Source organism: Pomacea canaliculata, linkage group LG4 (assembly GCF_003073045.1).
Source record: "Pomacea canaliculata isolate SZHN2017 linkage group LG4, ASM307304v1, whole genome shotgun sequence".
In the NCBI taxonomy this organism is placed as follows: Eukaryota; Metazoa; Mollusca; class Gastropoda; order Architaenioglossa; family Ampullariidae; genus Pomacea; species Pomacea canaliculata.
Genome location: NC_037593.1, coordinates 4,020,035 through 4,040,394, shown reverse-complemented (window position 1 = coordinate 4,040,394; position 20,360 = coordinate 4,020,035). Strand labels below are relative to the sequence as shown.

The 20,360-nt window shown below is 36.7% G+C and overlaps 1 protein-coding gene across 1 annotated transcript; it reads left to right on the top strand.

Annotated features, from left to right (window-relative positions):
* Window positions 1–8: 8 nt before the first annotated feature.
* On the top strand, window positions 9–18,207 carry LOC112561447 (DNA replication ATP-dependent helicase/nuclease DNA2-like). The gene is given in 37 exon segments (XM_025233954.1): window positions 9–222; window positions 445–568; window positions 904–939; window positions 1,680–3,278; window positions 4,371–4,455; window positions 4,766–4,843; window positions 4,982–4,994; window positions 5,077–5,252; window positions 5,835–5,859; window positions 6,142–6,181; window positions 6,356–6,363; window positions 6,572–6,657; window positions 6,827–6,937; window positions 7,160–7,222; window positions 7,525–7,567; window positions 7,826–7,918; window positions 8,367–8,484; window positions 8,790–8,961; window positions 9,404–9,471; window positions 9,474–9,588; window positions 9,794–9,913; window positions 10,297–10,440; window positions 10,557–10,682; window positions 10,911–10,990; window positions 11,242–11,294; window positions 11,599–11,647; window positions 12,161–12,276; window positions 12,731–12,859; window positions 13,133–13,259; window positions 13,262–13,325; window positions 14,170–14,256; window positions 15,271–15,373; window positions 15,636–15,713; window positions 16,022–16,111; window positions 16,733–16,927; window positions 17,169–17,315; window positions 17,736–18,207. Coding segments are annotated over 34 exon segments (3,075 nt in total). The 5' UTR covers window positions 9–222; window positions 445–568; window positions 904–939; window positions 1,680–3,268; the 3' UTR covers window positions 17,799–18,207.
* Window positions 18,208–20,360: the final 2,153 nt, after the last annotated feature.

The following is a 20,360-nucleotide window of genomic DNA, read 5'->3' as shown; positions in this document are numbered from 1 at the left end:
AGGTTAAACAGTAATCGGTGACAGTGGATCTATAAGCATGGACGAGTTATAGATTGCAGAACTTAGTTCTTGGGAACAATATTTATTTGATTAAATTTTCGGCAAAAATTCATTTTACTACTTGTACTGCTTTTCTTGACTTGAAGTTCTATGGCATGGATACAGATGTTTAGAGTGTTTCATTACAATTTTGCTACAATCTATTAGAGCGAAAAGCATGAGGTACCTGTTTTAAAGTACAATTTCTTCATACACAGTTTTTTTTTTTTAAAAAAAATTGCACTGTTTCACTAACGATTTTCACTTTTTATATTGATCATATTTCTGTATCATGGCTTCAACCTCCTAATCTTGCAGATACTAATCTGTGTGTGTGTGTGTGTGCGCGCGCGCATGTGTTTTGGGGTGGGTGGATGGGTGCCGTGTTTTTTTTTTGCTTTTCAGACATGCATGCCAGGAGTATAACAGATCACATGGTCAAGTCTCATCAAAAGCTAGGAGTTTAAAAAAGAACAGGAAGGAAAAACAGTGAATTACAATGAAACCAACCAAACTGAGAGAACCTGAGGTAACATACTACCCATTTTAACATTTCAGAATCTAACTTGAACAGTGTGAATAACTGGATGAAATTTTAACTTTATTTATATTTGGATGAAATGAGACCTCTACACACATATATAAATATATCATGATATGTATATATGCATATATACATATATGCATTCATATATATATACTTCTGCACAGACATTAAATATATATACACTTGAAGGAAGAAGATTGATAGTGAGGAATACATTATAGTCTTTACCTTTAAACTTTAAATATTAGTTGTTGTTTTTTTAACCATCTTTGATTTTCTCTGGGATTGCATTCATATGTGTGTATGTGTGTTTACAGAATGGGACACAAAAGAAAATATCTGCATTTTTCAAGGTAAAGTGTGTCAACTTTTATTTAAAATTTTGAGTACAGGCCTTAGTGATTACATTTGACAGCATTTTATTTATTTATTTTTTTTTTTGCATTCTGGAAAGGCCTATTCTGCCAGGTTGCAAGCTTTACACGCTATGGTTCTTAACAGTCTTGAAGTCCATGTATTATGCTTATAGTGTAGAGGAAAACTCTGATTGTCAAGATAGGATCTTATCAGAAGATGACAGATGTTGATGCATTGGATAAAGCTCATGTATATGCGTGAGAGATGTGCGTGCAGTTTAAATGTTGTTATATGGGTGTGTAGGTTTACATACATATATACATTATATTATGTTCACATGTATTAAATATTTTGTGAGCAAAAGAAAAATGTCTGTCCTGGATTATACCTAGTACAGACAATAAAGATTGATTGATTCAAAAGGAAAGTCTGTATCTTGACTCTGTATGAGTGACAGGTAAAACAAAAGAAGGGCAGTGTTTATAAAAAAGACTACTAACCATTTTGTGAGAGCTGTTTACTTAGGATCAAAATGTAATAATTCCAAAAATGCATGTAATCCCTTGGAAAGATGTGTTGATTCAATAAGTTTAATCAAAGATCAAACATGACATTTTGGCCTCCACTATAATTCTTGTAAATCTGATGATCATGGAAACCTGTAAAGGTAAACACTTCTGGTTTTTTTTACTTTCAATTTTATTTTTCCTTACCTTGAACACAATCTGTTTTCCAGAGGCCAGGATCAGAGCAGCCACCAAGCAAACTATTCTCAAGTATTGGTGTATCAAGCTTACAGAAAAAAGACAACCTACCGGAAATACTCAACAAATCTTCTGCCAGAAGAAATCCAGCTAGTTGCCGTGGAAGCAGTGAAAGACTTAGTGGACCTTCCGCAACCTGCTCTTCTAGTAATTACAGTGAAGGAAAAAGAAAATTAGTTTGCAGGTCTAATTCAGAAAGCCAGTGTTTGACAGTGTTGAAGGATGTGGCTGCAACCCATGCAGTTGCACACTCCACTCCACAGAAGTCAGTGCAAGACAGTACTGACTTGCTCTGCAGTCCTGAAATTTTAATCATTCCTGATACTCCAGAGGACAGGCTTTATAAAAGCAAGACTGCATTGAAAGCCGTAGCCATCAGCCGAAGTTTTTTACGCCCCGTTTCACTTCTGACAACAATGCCAGGGAAGAAAACTGTCTCTCCAAAGTCAAAGGTGAAGCGAGTTTTGAAAAAGCCAGCAGGAATAGTAACTGTAGAGTTTGGAGAGCATGGGGCTAGCATCCTGTCTAAAACACTGGAGGGAGGACATAGAGTCACTAAGAGTCTAGAAAAAAAGGGACAGCAAAGTTCATCATCTATCTGTGCTACTGATTCCTCATTCAAAGGACAGCTTAACATGATCACAGCACTTGAAGTAAACTTAGATCAGCAAAATATCACTGAAAATCTCAAGGAGACATATGATGACACATCTTTAAATCTGTGTCCAGAAACTGTTTTTGAAGAACATTTAGTAAATAATAATGAAAAGCAGGCAAATACACCTGAGAAGCTGTATTCTGATGGCAAGAACACAAAACGTATGGCAAAGTCAGGTATTTCACCTGTTGCAAAACGGAATAGCGGTGGCAAAATTGAAGAAGGGTGTGGTTCCAGTCGAGTGATTAAGGCAAAGAGGCAGCTTATTGCCATGGCAGGGTTTACAGATGTGAAGCAAATAGACAATCATGTGAATAGTTACCAGATTTCAGGATCCTCTAAAGCAAGCACAAAGGAGGCAAGTATATCTTGCAAAGATGATAACATCCTGGTAGAACTCCTAGAAGAGCTGACACCATTTCCCATGGTGCCTCAGTCATTATGTACAAAGGGGAAACATGCACAAACAGCAGCAGGTTCTAGACAATTGTGTTCGGTGAGTGGTCCCAAGGAAAAAGAGAACAAAAGCTTGCAGTCAGTGGCTGCAACAGCAAATGCCTATGGGTAAACCTAATAAGAACTTGCTCAATATGGATTTGGAACTAGCTCAGGAGCAGGAACATCATGAAACAATGTTGCCCAAATCGTGTTTGGAATCATCATCAGATGGCTGTTCAGTATCTTTCAAACGCTGCAGTACAAATTCAGATATTTCAAGCAGTCATTTGCCTGGTCATAATATTTCAGTTTTGTCTGATGCGTTGACTGATATGGAGATGAAATATTTTGAGCTAAGTGGTGATGCACTCAGTCTACCTCCTGTGAGCATGCAAGAACCTGGATCACCTGATGCAAACCCTTATAAGATTGTGACCCATTTGACTTCTTCCAAATCCAAGAAATATGGCACACAGTAAGTATAAGCACACTTGGGTTCATGAACGCATGTGTGTGTATGGATGTGTGATTATAAGTGATGTGTGAGTGATTTGTGAGGAAATCACAAGATATAAAATAGTTTGTCTTTGTACATGTTTTAATGCTAAAAAGTTAAATGCTGCCATATAAGTTTTACCAATATTGCAAAGAATAGTAGTGTAACAGACTGTCCCTTGCCTTTTTCAATCATTAGGGAGTGAAGTGTTAGTGCACTTGCTTTCGAGCAAGTTTTTTTTTTTTTTTTTTTTTTTTTGGTTAATTGTGAAGATGGTGCCCATTACCTCTCCCTTGCTGCTTTCTCTTTCCCATCCTTTATGGAGTCAGATACCCATTCCCACAGCTGGGTTAACTGGGGGGAAGTTTGCTGCGCATAACGGGTATCAAACCAGTGCACCTCTGGGCTTTGCAAGCTGACCTGTGAAAGGATGATTTATTTAAATCAGTGTTATAATGAATTGTTATAGCATGACTGGGAAGGTTTTCTGTTTTAATCTTTTGCTACTTTCTTTGCATTTTTAAGCAATGTTTAGTCAGATTTGTTTTTTTGATCTAGCATTTTTCTGGTAGTATCTTGTTCACACAGTATTAATAGTACATTTATATTTTGCAATTTCATTCAACATACTTATTGCACATTTCAATGCTAAAATAGAAACAAGTTTACTATGAGGACTACTGTCTTCATACATACATGAATGTAAATTCACACACTAGAGCACCCAGAGAAAACCACTGACAGTCAGCCTTATAAATATGTGTCAGCTCTGAGATTTGATCCATGACATTTGATTCTGTTGTGATGGCATGTGCATCATCCATTATCCCATCAATTGCCCCAACATCATCTGACCAGAGAATTTTTCCAAAGTGGTTATAAAATGGTCATAATCTTAATTGCAATATTGGTTCATGTGTTATATACATACATACATATATATTCAGAAAGAATAAATATTTTTATTAACAAAAATGCATGTGTTGTAAAACTAAACATTTGTCTCTGTGTGATAATATGTGTTTTGTAATATTGACTAGCGCACATCAACCTTTTTCTTTTTTCTTTAAGAGAGAAGGCAGCTGAAAAATCATCCGAGCAGATCATTTACAGAGCTCTGGAACAGATTTACTGTTTGTGCTGTTTCACGAGATTCGTAAGTGTGCTAAAGACAGTTTAAAATAAACAATATTTTCCTTATTTAATTGTTTTATTTTAATGAGTTTACAATATTTGTACACATTTTAAAGGACACCCTGAACATATTACTTTATCTTACAGTTTAAGCATATTTTCTGTATAAAGAAGAAACAAAAAAAAACTATAAAGGCTGCTTAGGCCACAACACTGGTCTGTGGTGCACTCCATCTGGGAACCAAGTGTTGTAAACAATAAGAATTTGTGGACAATAACAGCAGGCAACATGAAATAATTTCAGAGGAAGTTAATTGCATTTATTACTTCAGGAATTATGACCTTCATTTGGAACTTGCCAAGGCTGGTGACGAAGAAGTGAAGTACAAGTGCATCTTGCAAGAATTTTGGTGAGGGGGAGAAAAACAAGTTTTATTTTCTTTTTAGGCTTTCTGTTAAGATTTAGTCTTTCCATGAAATTTCTTTTTCCTGTTTTTCAAATAGAATATTTGTAAATATCTGTTTTTCTCTTTTCCATTGATATGAAGCCTTCTGTTGTTTGTGGAGAAATATTGTTTTATTTAAATGGGTTGAAAAGAATTTTTTTTTATTTAGAGATCATATGGTTATTTGTGTGATTTAGGTCAGATACACATGTACAGCCAGGGGACATTGTCAATATCCTAGTGACAGAGGTCAGTCTGTTGAAAATGAAAGAAATGTAATGATTGTCAACAACAGTTCTGGACAGATTGTTGTTAACCCAGATTTGCTGCTGTCTGGAACAACCATTGTTTCTGGAGTTCACTGCTTAAGAAGGTAACATTGATTGTATCATATTAATTTTAAAATCCCAGTGGGTGGTGTTTTTTAATTTGTATCTGGATAACTTTTTGTTGAAAAACTAGTACAGTTTCATATTTCTACACTACAGTACAGGAAGGAAGCTTAGGATTTTGATTCTTGTGATAATGCAATAAAATACAACTGCGTAATATTTAAAAAATTAAAGGCCAAACTTCTACTTTAGGGCAGGAGAGAACGGTTTGACCTAGGAATGAGAGGTGAAGAACACAAATAGTGCTGGCCATCCTAGTGGTCATGCTTAGTTTATTGCTTCCATCATGCCTGACATATGTTAAGTTGAATGTGATCCACTCAGACCATTCTGAATGACTTAAGTCTGTTATGAGTAGCACTCTTCAGGAAGGTTAATTTCAGCTAGTTTAAAGAATAATTTAAGAATGTTTATTTGTTCTGTGTATCCACCTGTGGTTCTCAGAAACAACCATTTCTAAATTGTCTTTCTTAACATTCTTTAATTTCCATATATGTTTACTGAGATATTATTTTAAGTGCCTCCAGCAGGTTACAAACAGAGTTGTCTCTTGTCTTTTTCAGATCTGTTTTGAATGAAAAATTCAAGGTAAAGTAGTGGTAGTGTCTGAGCTGCAACTGTTTTATTCACTGTCATTACACAAAAGGAAAACTAAGTAAATCATCTTGTCACAGGCAGATCCCCTTAAAATGTAACTGAGCTGTTCAGGAGAATATTTTGCCACTAAATCCCAGTGATATTCAATAAGGCCATCAATTATAAAATTTATTCGTCAGATTACCAGGTAATTTTGTTTTCTTTTGCTTGTTTGCTGAATGTTGAATAATTTTTACTATTTCATGCTGTGATGATTGCTTGCTATTTTCTCAGGGTTTAGATGGCAAAAACAACCACATGCTTTATGGCAATCGCATTTAGCTTTCTTGAGAGCTTTGGACCAGACCTAAGAACAGTAACAACTATACATACAGCTGAGTTAACTATATTAGTCCATTTCTCATCCCATTGCCCACCCCTGCTTGGACTGAAGGGTAACTTGACAAAGAAAGCCGTTACGTACTATGCCACTCTCGAACTTTTGTAGGTGGCATAGTAGGGAGATTTGACTGTATTGATTATTAAAGACATACATATTCTTTGTGAAAGGTTGGTTATAATCAGCAGAATATATTGATAGTGTTTGCTTGATATGCATGAGAATTTTTTATCAATAAGGGTTAATAATTTTTTTGTTGTAACCAATGCTGTGTTTATGGTACATCTTATGTCTTTATCACTTTGTAAATGTCTGTATTTTCAGGCTGTGAAAAATCAAATACTAAATAGAGATGACATCATGTCTACAGCAGAGATGATTGTACAGTCACCAAAGTTTCTGCATGAAATGTGAGCCAGCAATAGTTTGTGATTTCAGATATTGATAGTGTTGCTTGAATCTGCTGAACCTGTTTCTTTTTTCTTGTATCATTGATGTACAGTGTCATGGAATACATGTATTCCTATGTACAGTGTCATGGAATACATGTATTCCTTAAATGCAGTCTTATTTGACCAGGTATGGGCAAGGAGTAAGGGAATCTCAAGTCCTGTGTGAAGTGCAGTCTTACATTGAACCACTTCAGACATGGCAGAAGCAACATGTGGATGTGACTGATAACTCTCAAAGGTGATTGTTGAAACCATGGAGAAATATTCTTAATCTTTGGCCTTGGTAATCTGGCTTTCATATTCTTTTTGAGGACATGGCATGGGGGAAGTGTAAAGATGAGATCATCATACCTAAACTCTAAAAAAATTATAAAAATGTATTAAGATAAATGAAGCCATTTTAAATGCATGTCCATTTTATCAATTTTTCTTCATCTTTCCCCTTTTTCAATTGTTGCAGACCTGTCTCAGAAGTAAGTGTAGTTAAAATACACGACATTGAAGAGACCATTTGGTCACCAAGGTAAAATACACAGTTTTTTTTAATTACCTTCAGAAAATTTAAGACACACTGTCCAGCACAAGTACTGCTCTGCATGTCAAAATTGTGAAATTATCTTAGATATTAATCCATTTCAACTAAGCTGGCAGACAGTTAACATTTACTGCTTGTACATTAATTTTGTTCTGTTTTTACTGTAAAACCGAATTTAAAATAAAAGAAGTTATTACTTTCCATTGTTTTCATTTGCTGATACTTTTGATATAATGTATATAGTTGTGATATGTGAACAGAGGTATAATTATTTTATAATTGCTTTTCAGATATGGTATCAAAGGCAAAATTGACATGACTGTTGAAGTGAAGGTAAACATGTGCTAATGATTTTTTTTCACATGATTACTTCTCAGTTAACATCATCTGTAGGTACATTGTAGAATGTGTAAATTCCAGAGAGTATAGAAAGGGGTTCTCTTCTCTTTACTTTTATTTGTCAGATTAATTTATCTTTGCATATTTGCAACTCAGTCACTGTCATTGTTGATTATAATGATGGTGGTGGTGGTGGTGGTGATGATGATGACTGCTGCAGATCTACAGTCTATTGTTACATTATTTTCATAGCTTGGGAAAAAACCTGGACAGGTAATTAGGAAAGTTTTGCCTCTGGAGTTGAAGACAGGGAAAGCTTCTTACTCTGTGGAACACAAAGGGCAGGTGAGTAGCTTAGAGTTTTCAATTTTATTTATCTTTTGTTTTGTTTTCATCCTGATAACTTTCTAATTATCAGCAGTGTGATGTTGTTTCAGGGCATGATACAAAGGATATTTCCTGTGGTCATTTTTGATCATTTGAGAGAGTGAAAATAAACTTATCTTGTCCCATTAAATAAACATGAACAGTGCTATTACTTCTTTTGTGTTAAAGTTTTTGATTTTGATGTCTACGATGAAAAGTCCTTTCTCATGCCTGCTTTTAGAGTAGATTGTGGACTAGATGCAGAATGTTGGAGATATTTTTTAGCATGATTTTTACACAAAACACTGTAAAGATTTGGTCAGGGGTCAAAATAATCTCAGAAGAAATCTCTCTGATATCTTAATTGAGAAGAGCTTTTCTCCACATCTTCTTCAGATAACACTTCACTCTCTCTTGTCTTCGTCAGGTAACACTTTACTCTCTCATGACATCAGATCGCCGTGATGATCCAGAAGAGGGATTACTTTTGTACCTGAAGCAGCCAGATATGAAAGTAATTCCTGTTAAGGCAGAAAACAAACAAGGTAGTTTTTTACTTTTAAAGCATTAGTTGATTACATTTGTTCATTAATGTTTGAGACTTAACTAGAATGAGCGTTATATTTAGAATATAATACAAACCTTTTTTGTCAGTATTAACTGCAAAATCCTGTAGAAAAATGAATACTCAAGTATTTCTTTTTGTCCATGCTTTCCTCTCTTGCTCCAGCCCTTGTTTTATTCTTACAAACATTTCACTCTTTATTTGTTAATTTTATTGATGAAAGCTGTTTTAAAATCCAAATTAGGAAAGCTGTAGAGTGTGAATAAGGCCTTTTGTAACTTTCAGGTTTGCTACAGCTTCGTAATGAGATGGCTCACTACTTAAGTCGCCAGACCATCAAAACTGTTGAAGATGATGGTCACGCAAATTACCGTATAGGTCACCTGCCAAACCCAATCGATAACTTGAGGTCATGCAGCAAGTGTCCTCAGCTGCTTACCTGTACCATTTTCCAAAGGTGGGTTCGCACGAACACTTGTCATGAAGTGATTGGTTTTATGTGCCATATGGGCTAGCTGCAGATTCAGAATTTGTAGATGCAGCAAAACATACTATAGAATTGATGCATAAGAAGTGCTAAACAGTTTTCTGATTCTTGTAAAGATGTAACAAGTTTATCTTAATGCTGGAGGACTGCAGAGATTGGAACTCCTCATTATATTCATTGTCTTCATGGGGTCTTCATTCAAGCCAATCGCATTTGCAGTGTTCCAAATTTTTAGTTCTCTTAATTTTTGGACTATTGATGATTAGTAAAAGTAAAAGTTAATCAAAGATCTTTTATGCTTGTTTGTTCAAGTCTATTTTTATTAAGGGTCATGAATGATTTTAATTTTCCTACTTTGGAATTAGTTTTCATGCTTTGCAAGTGTTGGTGTGTTTGTGATTTTGTGCTTCAGAAGTGCAGAAGAGCTTCAGCTGGCTGAAAACCATGCTATGAGGAAGCTGCTACCTGACACTTTGGCCCACTGTCTTCCACCCATCTGCAATACTTCACACACTGGTTTCTATGTATGGAACTTGAACAGGCAGTGAGCAGTCAAAAGGGCATCAGTGGCATATGGTGTCTTTCCAGTGCAGAAAGGTGATGTGAATAGACTTGGTCCACCCCCACATCCTCATCCTAGGCTTAGTCTCACTATAAATGATAATGCTTTGGCTGAAATTGACGATATGAGAATTCAATTTTGAATTGTTCAATTGAGAAAGAGATCTTGGAGGGAAACAAATAGGATTCTTAGTCATTTATCTAGAAGAGAGAATATGATCAAATTATTTTGACTTGACAGAGAGCATCAGGGAGATTGCCTGCAGCAGATGGTGATTTCGAGCACGATTCTAGGAGTGCCAGAGTCACAGAGCTTCACCGAAGGCAAGGGATGCTGCGTCCGATTTCAACGCAGACCAGGGTCAGTCAGCTTAACATCTCAAAAACATCAGACAGGACTTTCAGCATGAACTTATCTTTCATTGTTCTTTTTTATTTTCGTTAGTACTTTATTATCTGAGATAAATTATGAAATAAATAACACATTAAAATGGATGCCATGTAGTATGCAGCAAAGTGATAGTGACTGATCTGTTGCTGGATTAGCTGTTGTTATCTAGCTACATTATTATGATAAAGAAATGAAATGGCAAGTGAACTAAAAGTGACTTTTGTACCGTTTTTTTCATTACCATTGTTGTTAGTAAATGTTTGAGAATGATTTAGATCTCCTTTAAAAAATCTTTCCCTTGTGCTGTATGAACGATACAAGCCTTACTGGTTGTGGTGTGTCCTGAACTTTAGATTTTCAGGTTGTGCCATAAACACTGTTGGAATCAACAAGAATGACTCAGTTGTGATCAGTTCTGAAGATGGCCGCCTTATTGCACTGTCAACAGGCTTTATCAAAGACGTGTCCGAAGATGCTGTAGATATAGTGGTAGACAGGTAAGTAATATGTAGTTACATTTTTGTGTTTTGTTTGTTTTTAACCATGGCCTGTTTTTGGAGAATGTATGGTAAATGTTTCATTTAACATGCCATTTAAATGGGATGCTTTTCAGGGATAGTTTCCATGACAACAAAGAATTTCGGACTGAAGTGTTCCGTATTGATCGTTGTGATACATACAGTTCAGCCAATTACCTTATGTCTAACTTGGCCCGATTGATGGAGTCCAACCCTCACAGGTAGGTGCACTGCCTTTTCATATTTTGCATTTCTGATTTTGTTAAATGCATTTTTAACAATTTTAATGAAAACTTCTTTTGCAGTATTTAAAAATATTCTTGCATTTCTTCTTCTCATTGTTCTAAAGGGTCTGCCATGTTTGTCTTATACATAAACTACTTTCTTGTAATTTAATTGTCACATTAAAACAGATAAAAGTATCTTTTGTTTCTGAAAATTTTTTGCAGTGAAAAATTAAGGTCACTTGTCATAGACAGGAAGAAGCCAGAATTCAGCCTGACTTTGTCCAAGGCAGCTGTGGGGAGAGGTTTGATCTTTGGGCAATTAAATTTTTGATTTTGAGCTAAAGGCAAATTGTGAATTACTCCAGTCATGCAATTTCTTTTCGTTTTCATTAAAATCAAAATTTTCATTGTAGTTGCCCAAAAACATTTTCCATGTGTTATAAATATGGTATTCTAATACTCTATGGTAGAAAACTTTTCAATATATTCAAAACAAATGTTTTATTTCTTGGAGTAGGTGTCCCACCTTCAAAATGAAACATTTTTATTACAGTGAAAAATATTTTTCGACCCCTAAACAAGCCACAGAAAACAGCCATTTTGAAGGTAAATATTGACTGGGTGAATAGTTAGAAATAGAAGCTGCAGAAAACAGTCATTTTGAAGGAAGATGTAGATTAGGTGAATCTATATTTACCTTTAGAAGGACTAATTAGGAATGTATTCTGATCTGTGCTGGCTATGAAGAACCAAAGAGAGAAAGTGTGTGCATGCATGCATGGATGTTCTCAAAGAAAATGAATCTTACAAGTTTTGTTGTGCAGGAAGATTCTTCTCTCTGCCTTCAGTTAATTTGCTAAAGATGAATTTTTAAATTGTATTTTAATAAACAAAATATCTTTTCCTCTAGGTACTAATGTGCAAAGATTATGCATTAATAAAAGGCTACCCAGGAACAGGTTAGTCCTCTACATTCCTGTAGATTTTCCCTGTATAGCAGCTTTGTCCATTTATCATTTTAAATTTATTAGTTTGTCTTTTTTTCCTTTTAGACATAATATAATAATAATTCTTATAGTTTAAGGGTGAATTTCTGATCAATGATTTTAAGTCATTAAAGCCATCCCAGATGACATCTGATCAGCATAATCAATAATTGGTAAAGCAAAAGATGTTTTTATACTGTTATGGTTGTTTTCCTTCTTAACTGATATTTATATTGCTTGAGATAGTCGATCAACAACTTTCTAGCAACATAATTTATGTGCTTGTCCCTTCTACAGTTATTCCAAGGTAAAATGCCAAGATGTTTATGGGAGGTTGATTGTTATAACAAATTATTTCCAAAGTTCAGGTCATGCATAGTTTTGGAGCCTCGTTTAAAGTTTGGTAATTCAGTTCTTCCTTCATTAAACTTTGCTTTCCATGCTTCAACCTATTGCTATATTTTTATATGCATTTCTTGACCTCAGGGAAGACATCAACCATTGTGAGTTTGGTAAAAATTCTGAAAGAGCTTGGACACTCTGTACTGTTGACCAGCTATACTCATTCTGCTGTAGACAACATTTTGCTTAAACTGAAGGAGGTACACTAGACTGTAGATGTCCTTTTTTGTTTGTTTGATTTTTTTTTTCTTTTGGTTTATATAATCTCAAGCCTCGAACCCTAGAGCAAAGTGCATAGAACATTGGTGGGACCTAACTGAATGGCTAAACACCAAGCAATAGTTGAAATCTTCATAAAATGTGAGGAGTTTATAGACTACTATATGCTAGCCCTCCAGCTAAGGAGTTATCCACCTGACTCTTGAGGTTCTAGGACTTGATTGTGATTTGCATATGGGTTTGTAGAGTGTTTTTAGACATTCGTTTGTGTTCTTATACATTGCAAGTATGTTCTCACAGATAAAAGAATTTATGCCACAGTTTACCCGCATTACCCCAGAATATCTTTATTTTCTCACCAATAGTCTTTTCTCAAAATTGGTTATTATTTTGTAATCAAGGGAAATTCTGTGTGCTCTTTGATTTGTGAACCAGGATAATGTTCCATTCCTACGCCTGGGCAGATCTAGCCGTGTTCATCCACACCTTCAGAATTTTGTTGCTGAAAACTTGACTCTAAATATCAAGTCTGTCAGCGAACTGAAAGAATTTTACAGCTCATATGTAAGTTGACAAGTGATTTTAAGTGAATGTAAACCATAATTTTTTTGTTCAATTACTTTTTAATTTTTAAAATTATTTTAGCTCATCTGTTTAGTTATATTTCTGGTTGGTTGTATTTTTCTTTGCATCATGGAAATTTTGTGCTTGTCATGCAAACACCTCACATTTTCATTGTTTTCCCTATAAAATTGTTTTGTTTGTTTTTAACTTGTGAGCATTCTTTAGAAAGCTCTTCCATGGCATTTTATGAAAAGATCTCTAAATAATTTTCAGGCAATAGTCGCGACAAGTTGTCTGGGCATCAATCATCCTGTGTTCCAGCAGCGTAAGTTTGACATCTGCATTGTTGATGAAGCATCTCAAATTCTACAGCCAGCATGTCTTGGCCCTCTCTTTCATGCTGAAAGTTTATACTGGTTGGAGATCTGCACCAATTACCACCAGTGGTGCAGAGTACAGAAGCCAGGTAAAGCATATATGTATTATTACCAATGTTTAAGTTACTTGTTAAACTAATTTAGAAGTTTTTAATGAAAGAAGTTCACCCTGCCCCACCCCTTCCTACCCAAATAAAAAAAAAAAGCTTAACATTGAGTCCAGCCTTGTCCTTTAATTCTGATACTCAATTAATTTTTTAAATTAAAAAAAAAGTCATAAAAAAGGAGGAAGATAAATCAAAAATATCATTAAAGTTCAAGAGTTAAGAGATAAAATTCTCTTCCTACCTTGTTTCATTGTGATATTGCACGTTCTTATAAATAAAAAAAAAAACCTCAGGATATCATTCTGTTTCCCAAAAAGATTTTGATACAAGCTTACACACAATTGATCACTGATATACACACCATGCAAAAATGAATAAACGTAAGTTATGATTCAGAAGAACAACTTTAGTGGCCCGAGGCTACAAAGGGCATGTGTGCCCTTGCGCCAGGATCACATTTTATATAAAAGATACGCGAAATCCTCGGTGTCACAGCATCTTCTGTCTCCAAGCACGTACCAGCGAGAATGACTGAATTTTATGACTACATAGTTTTGTAGTGAAAATGACTAATCAAAATGGCGGGGCCCCTTAAAGCGCGGGGCCCTAGGCAGATGCCTCGTCCGCCTGCCCCTAAGCACGGCCCTGAACGTAAGTTATTAGGAAGAAGAACAACAAATTGCTAGTTGACTTAGTGTGTGCACTCGCCATCATTTTTTAAAAGAAAGGTATGCACAGAGAAATTCAAACCTTCAAACTAGCATCTGTCTTGTCAGCAGTGAATAGCCCTGAACTAATTGTATTGTTCTTTTTTTTTTTTTTTCAGGTCCTTGGGCATGGAGGAAAGTTTGTTTTCACGTCTTGATGGATCTGGTGCCACATACGAGCTCTGTCTACAATACAGGATGAATAGGTTGAAAATTTTGGTTACATTTCTAATTTGTAACTGAAATAGGTTCCATACAGGCTAAATGTACACCCCTTTAGTGAAAACTTCCCTGGACTTTGAAACCAACCATTGAGGACTAAAAACAAAATAAACAAAATCTTTTACGTATGGTCATGGGGGAAAACAACTTGGCTCACTTCATATATAAAAGGTAAAGATTCCATAACCAGGGAACCACATGCAGTGAACAGATTCACTCTGTTTATGGTAATGTATGTGAAAGGCTGAGTGCAACCCTTTGCTTCTTCTACATTTAACTCATGAAAGAGTTTGATAATTTAAGATTATTAACAGCTAAGGGACACAGCCTAATGTCCTGATTCCCTAAAAGACCTTGTACCCAATCACTGTTAAGCAGACAGGGAAGTTTTTACTTGAACGGGTCTTTGCTTGGATGTGTGACATTTTGTAAAGAGGGCATGTTAACAGCATAAAATGTCTAAAAACAATTAATTAGCTTTTAGTGTTTATTTTAGTATTTGGTTTTGCTAGCTGTGATCTCTCACTCTCTAGAAAAACTATTTTAATTTGCTTTGCCTGCCAACTCCTGTGTTTTGTGTGAGAAGCTGTTTTAACAGGTATAGGAGAACATGCTTGGGTGCGAAGATGTTTGTGAGTATGAGGTCATTCAGCCATCCTTCCCTTGAGTGGTACCAGTTGTTAGGGATTTTGGGGAGCACATGGATAGTGGACAAGGCTTGAGAACCTGTCTTTTGAACAATTGTGAGCAGATCCTGTTCAGTTATGGCCAGTGCATTCTTTCACATTCATAGTTCTTCCCCTGGCCATCGCGGCATCAACCTCCCTCCATAGTGCTTTGAAAGACAGTCTTGCGGCAAAATGTCGTGCCAGGTCATGTCAAAAAACCAGACTAGATTAAGCTGCTTGATTTGATTTAAAGATACAGTACACATTCCAGTAAATGTTGTTTTTCGTTACTTGCTTTCATATCTATTTATTATTCTGTGAACATTTCAGTACCATAGTACAGCTGGCCAATGATTTGGTGTACAATGGCGCCTTGCAGTGTGGTTCACCTGCTGTTGGATGTGCAACAGTGCAACATGTCCCAGTTCCTCTTGTAAGGCTAAGGACAACTTTTCATTTAGTGCAGCTTGATTAAAAAGAAGTTTCTCTAAATACTGACTGCTGTATGGCTTACTAGCTTACATAATTTTTTTTATATTGGTATATTACGATGCATAAAATGTAACTGAATTTCAAATTTTCAACAGAATGCAGTCCAAATAGAATCCAAAAATAGTCTGATTGGAAAGTCAACACATATTTTTGCTTAATTTGGTCATTTTTTGCTGATAATGAAGTACAACCTTTGTTGATAGACTAACACTCCAGAATGGATGAAGGTAGTCCTGGACTCATCTCTGGCTAAAGCTGTCGTCTTTTTAGACACCAGGCAGGTGAGTGAGATCAACGTGGAGCTTTATACTGCATCCCTTACCACTCTGTCATCTCCAGTCTGACTCTTGCCATGCTGAAATCCCTCTGACTTGCCATCATGGGGTCTATTCTACATGGTTGTTTATGTATATATATGATTTATGTAAAGCGTTGTGAGCAAAAATTTCTTGTAAAATCGCTATATAAATCCTCATGATTATTATTATTATGGCTGCACTTTGGGCTTTGTCCGTGATGCCATATCTCTTTAATCTGAATAGTAAGCAGACTTTTATGTGTGAATTACTGATTTTCTTCTGCTTTCCAGATATCAGCACCTGAAATTTCAGATGGACAAGGCTTTTGGAACAAAGTGGAGGCATCTATAATTGTTAACATTTGTCACTTATTTCTACAGGTACAAGCAAACTTTCATATAGATTGCCGTAATTAAAATTTCTCTAAAATTAAGTTTTTGAACTACTGTGTTGTCTTTGTGACTAATCTTCAGTCCAATAATAACAACATAATATAAAGAAGAGAAGGACACACAAAAGGGTTCTGACAAGTTAAAGTCTCCAGCAAGAAGAATTTTCTTACTGGATCTGTCCAGACTTACATGGGCACAAAAAAGTTTTTTTGTTGTTGTAATGTTTCTGGTGATTCTCAAAATACTAGTGTTGTGCTCCAGTCGTAGCGTCCCATAAAGTAGCTGGGAGAAGAATCTGAAAATCAACTTCACTCACATTAAAATAAAGTTTCTTATAATATTGACCCTTAAGTGTTCATATTCTCGATAAATTTCTGTCAGACTTTGCCTCATCGCATAAATTGTTACTTACCCAAATGCATTTTGCCCTTTGCATGCGCTGTCCTAGCAATCCTCTTGTTGGTTTCCCGTTCCTGTAATATTATTTAAGCTTACTTTTTGCAAATCATACGTGTCAACCCACACAATGTTCTTTACCCCTGGGAGAGGTGCATGGTAAACATAATTCATATGAGCATTTTTATTTGTGTGTGCACGTGTGGTTTGTAGGCCGGCGTGCGTGCCAAAGACGTGGGTGTGATCGCGCCGTATCGGGCACAAGTGCAGCACCTCCGGAGACTAGCTAGTCAGCAGCAGCCACTGAAGGGCCTGGAGATCAACACAGTGGACCAGTACCAGGGCCGGGACAAGGCCATCATCCTTGTCTCCTTCGTGCGCAGCTGCGCTGGTGGCGGATCTGTCGGCGTAAGAATCTTTGACGTCCTTTACAATAACTGCTTTACATACAAGTGGCTTCATAACTTTGAAGTCTTTACACCTCTTGAGTGAAAGAATAAGTGGAAGCAAGTGTGTGTAGACACGGACTGATCTTTAGCTGGATGTACACCCTCAGGTCGACGTCGGACCTACGGATGGCATCGACAAGCTCTGCCTGAGCACAATGTGTGATTGTAATTATTTTTTTTTTTTTTTTTTGTTTTTGCAGAAGTCTGGGCTTCTTCAGGATGTTCGCCGCCTCAACGTTGCCCTGACGCGAGCCAAACACAAGCTGGTACTGGTGGGCAACACCCAAACTTTGTCACAGTACCAGCCTCTGCGGACATTGCTGAACAGTCTGCAGGAGAGACAGCAAGTATCCTTTGTACGCTGGTACTCATGTCTTTTCCTTGTATCACTCACTGATCGTCTGACCTGTGGCAGCGAAACGTGTGGGTAGTTTCTTTGGTGTAGGTATGATACTTGACGGAGGTTAAGTGTTCGTAGGGAATGAGCCTCGCTTTCGAAGACAGTCCTTAACGACTTACGGTTGTATTCAGTCTTCTCTTCCACATACGGGGTAGGTCTCTTAAGTAGCCCGCCTCCTATAACACCCACAGACGAGGCGGGCTACGTGCGTGCGTGCGTGCGTGCGTGCGAGATACAACCTGCAACTGTTTCTTTGTGCAATTTTTGTAAACGTAGACAACAGATGTAACAAAGTATATTGATCTTCTAACTCTAGTAACATTTTAAAACTCAACATGGTGTCCGTGTTTGCCTTAATCACCGCTAGATCATTTGCTTACCAGTTGACGCGTGTTCCTCTTCACCTGCCAGGCACCATGACAAAGTATAAGGGCTATCAAAGAAAAATACTTGAAGAATCTCGCAACACTGATGTGCCTGCTTTGATCTCAGTAGTTAGAAAAAAGCAGTTTGAAGGCGATGTCAATAGTTTTCAACAGTGCATGGTTTATGCATGCAGTGCTTGTTAGCTTTTCTTATACGTTCATTTTTGAGTTAAACTAAATTATTCTGGATGTGGGTATCAGGGATATGAAACAACGATTTTTCTTTAGCACTGAGCTCTCTTTTGTGTTTTACTTGTTTAATTTACAGGCAAAGTCATAAATCAAGAAATAAAATTGTGTGCTCGAGTATATTTTTACCACAAGGAGGGTTTCTTCATTTTCTGTTTCATTGAGATTTTGGCACATACATCGTAATATTCTTTCTTATGATATTAATAAATTATTATGTCAAAAGCATGGACTTAAAAATCTATTTTGTTCCTTTTTGAAGTGTGTATAAAAGTTCCATTTTTATTGTAAACTAAGGCAACAGTAAACCCAGTTTTGTTTAGTCATCTTGATAACAGTATTTTAAAATACTCGCTCAATGAAATCTCCATCTTTTAAAATCTAGTGATCGTAAAAACTGAAGAAACCACATTTCACAGTAATTATACTCCTTTCTTTTCCTCAGTGGGCTTCTTGTCTCGGATTTCTCCCATGGTGCCCTTGAACGTGTTCGGGGCTGTCGGATCTTCACGAACTGTCTCCTTTTAAGTGTACTTGACCCCACGAGCCTTCCGTTATCACCGGCTCTGACCTGCCCTGTGAAACTGCAGGTGGAGTCTTTTGTTTTTCTCAGTTGGCAGCGTGTGCAGTGAAATGAGTGATAATCACGCATCTTTGGAGACAGGAGGGAAAAAAATCTCTTATACATAAGCACCTTACAATCTCCTAAAGACATAACAGTTTGTTATTATTTGCGTATGTAGGTGGGAGTTGTAGGTTATAGTTGTTATCGACTATTTTTATTTTAAATACATAAGTAATCTAACGTAAAGTTGAATGCACTTTTTTCATTTGCTAGATTCGTTCATTAAGCCCGCGCCATTCATCATTCTAAAAATTTGCCTTTGGCAGAAACAATTAGTAGCTATAAGCGATATTAACTTGGGTCATTTCCGATTTTTACTAAATAAATCAATTACTGTCTTCACCATGCACTGAACACATTTTTTTTTCGTTTTAATTCTTAAAATGGTGTTCACTGTGGCACAAGAGTGCGATGTGCTTGCCTAACGAAGTAAACAACTAATTTATTTTTTTCATTTTTAAAAACCGCTAAACTTTATTAGATTCATGGTTCACAAGATTCACAGCTTCTGTTTTAATAGTTGCCTTCTCAGAGCCATCAACATCTTTTAACAAACTATTCTTTTTTATCCTTTCTGTTTATTAATTTTTGTTGGTTTATATGAGTTCATTAACTTCATTGTCTTTGTTTTATTGTCATCAGGAAGTCTTGTTTCCTTGATTCAATAAATCTGACAGTTTCTCGTGTGACATAACCTTTAGCTGCTGACACGGCGTTAAACACGGCCGTCCAACCTTTCTACTATTGTTATTGACTAATGATAATGGGATTTGTTTGCCCACATCATGTTGTCGCATGGACGACCTATAGTGAAAACTGTAGGTATATCACTTTAAAAACTATGCTCGAGATTTTGCCGCTGCTAGTGATTGCATCATCACAAGTGTTTCTGTTTACTCTCTACAGTTCTCAATGTTCCTTCATGGTTTGGCATGATCTGTACAGGGTTCTTTCAATCCTTTTCATTACACAATCGACGTTGTTTACCACAATATATTTTGTTGACTAATCTCATTCATTACTATGCCTGACAATTATCAGTAAAGTGTCAACATTTTTTTTTCTTCATTGTCCATGGTTTGCTGTCATTAACTCCAAACAAGCTCTCTTTAGGTCTTATTAATCGCAGCAGCAGCACCTCCACCCGTCTCGAGCAACACCCCTCCCACGTGTTCCGCGCGCTATCTGCAGTCCACGTATCGGAAGAAGACTCGCACGACTCAGACAACACATTCTTTTTTCCCACGCCAGATGTGCCGCAACAGTCATCTGTCCTTCCCCTTCAGCCCCTCTTCCATCCCATTCAGCTCCTCCATCCACCAGCACCCCAGCCCCACCCGGGGCACCACCCCTTATCCACAGACCCATCGGCCCGTAGCAGCTCGTTGTTAGTCACATCTCGGGGTAATGCCCACCCTCGTTACACGAGCGCCAAATGTTGCACGCACAGACTTGTAATCCAAGGGTTTGTCACAGCTGCCCCTTCATGCCCTTCAAATTACTTTGGACTTAAATTAATGGAACGGGGAGCAATCATGGCGGGTACATCTGATGTCGATGTACTCAAAGCATTATTTAATTTTCCAGTGTCTCGTGCATCCTTTCTTACATCCTGTGTCTGGGAACGAGCCGGCATCCATCCAATGAATCTGTCCTTTCTACTAGAGTAACTAGACCATTTGTAATGACTGTTTCAATTACTGTGCAAAATCGCTCTTCTGTTGCAACTTTACTCAAGTACTTCTGTCTACAC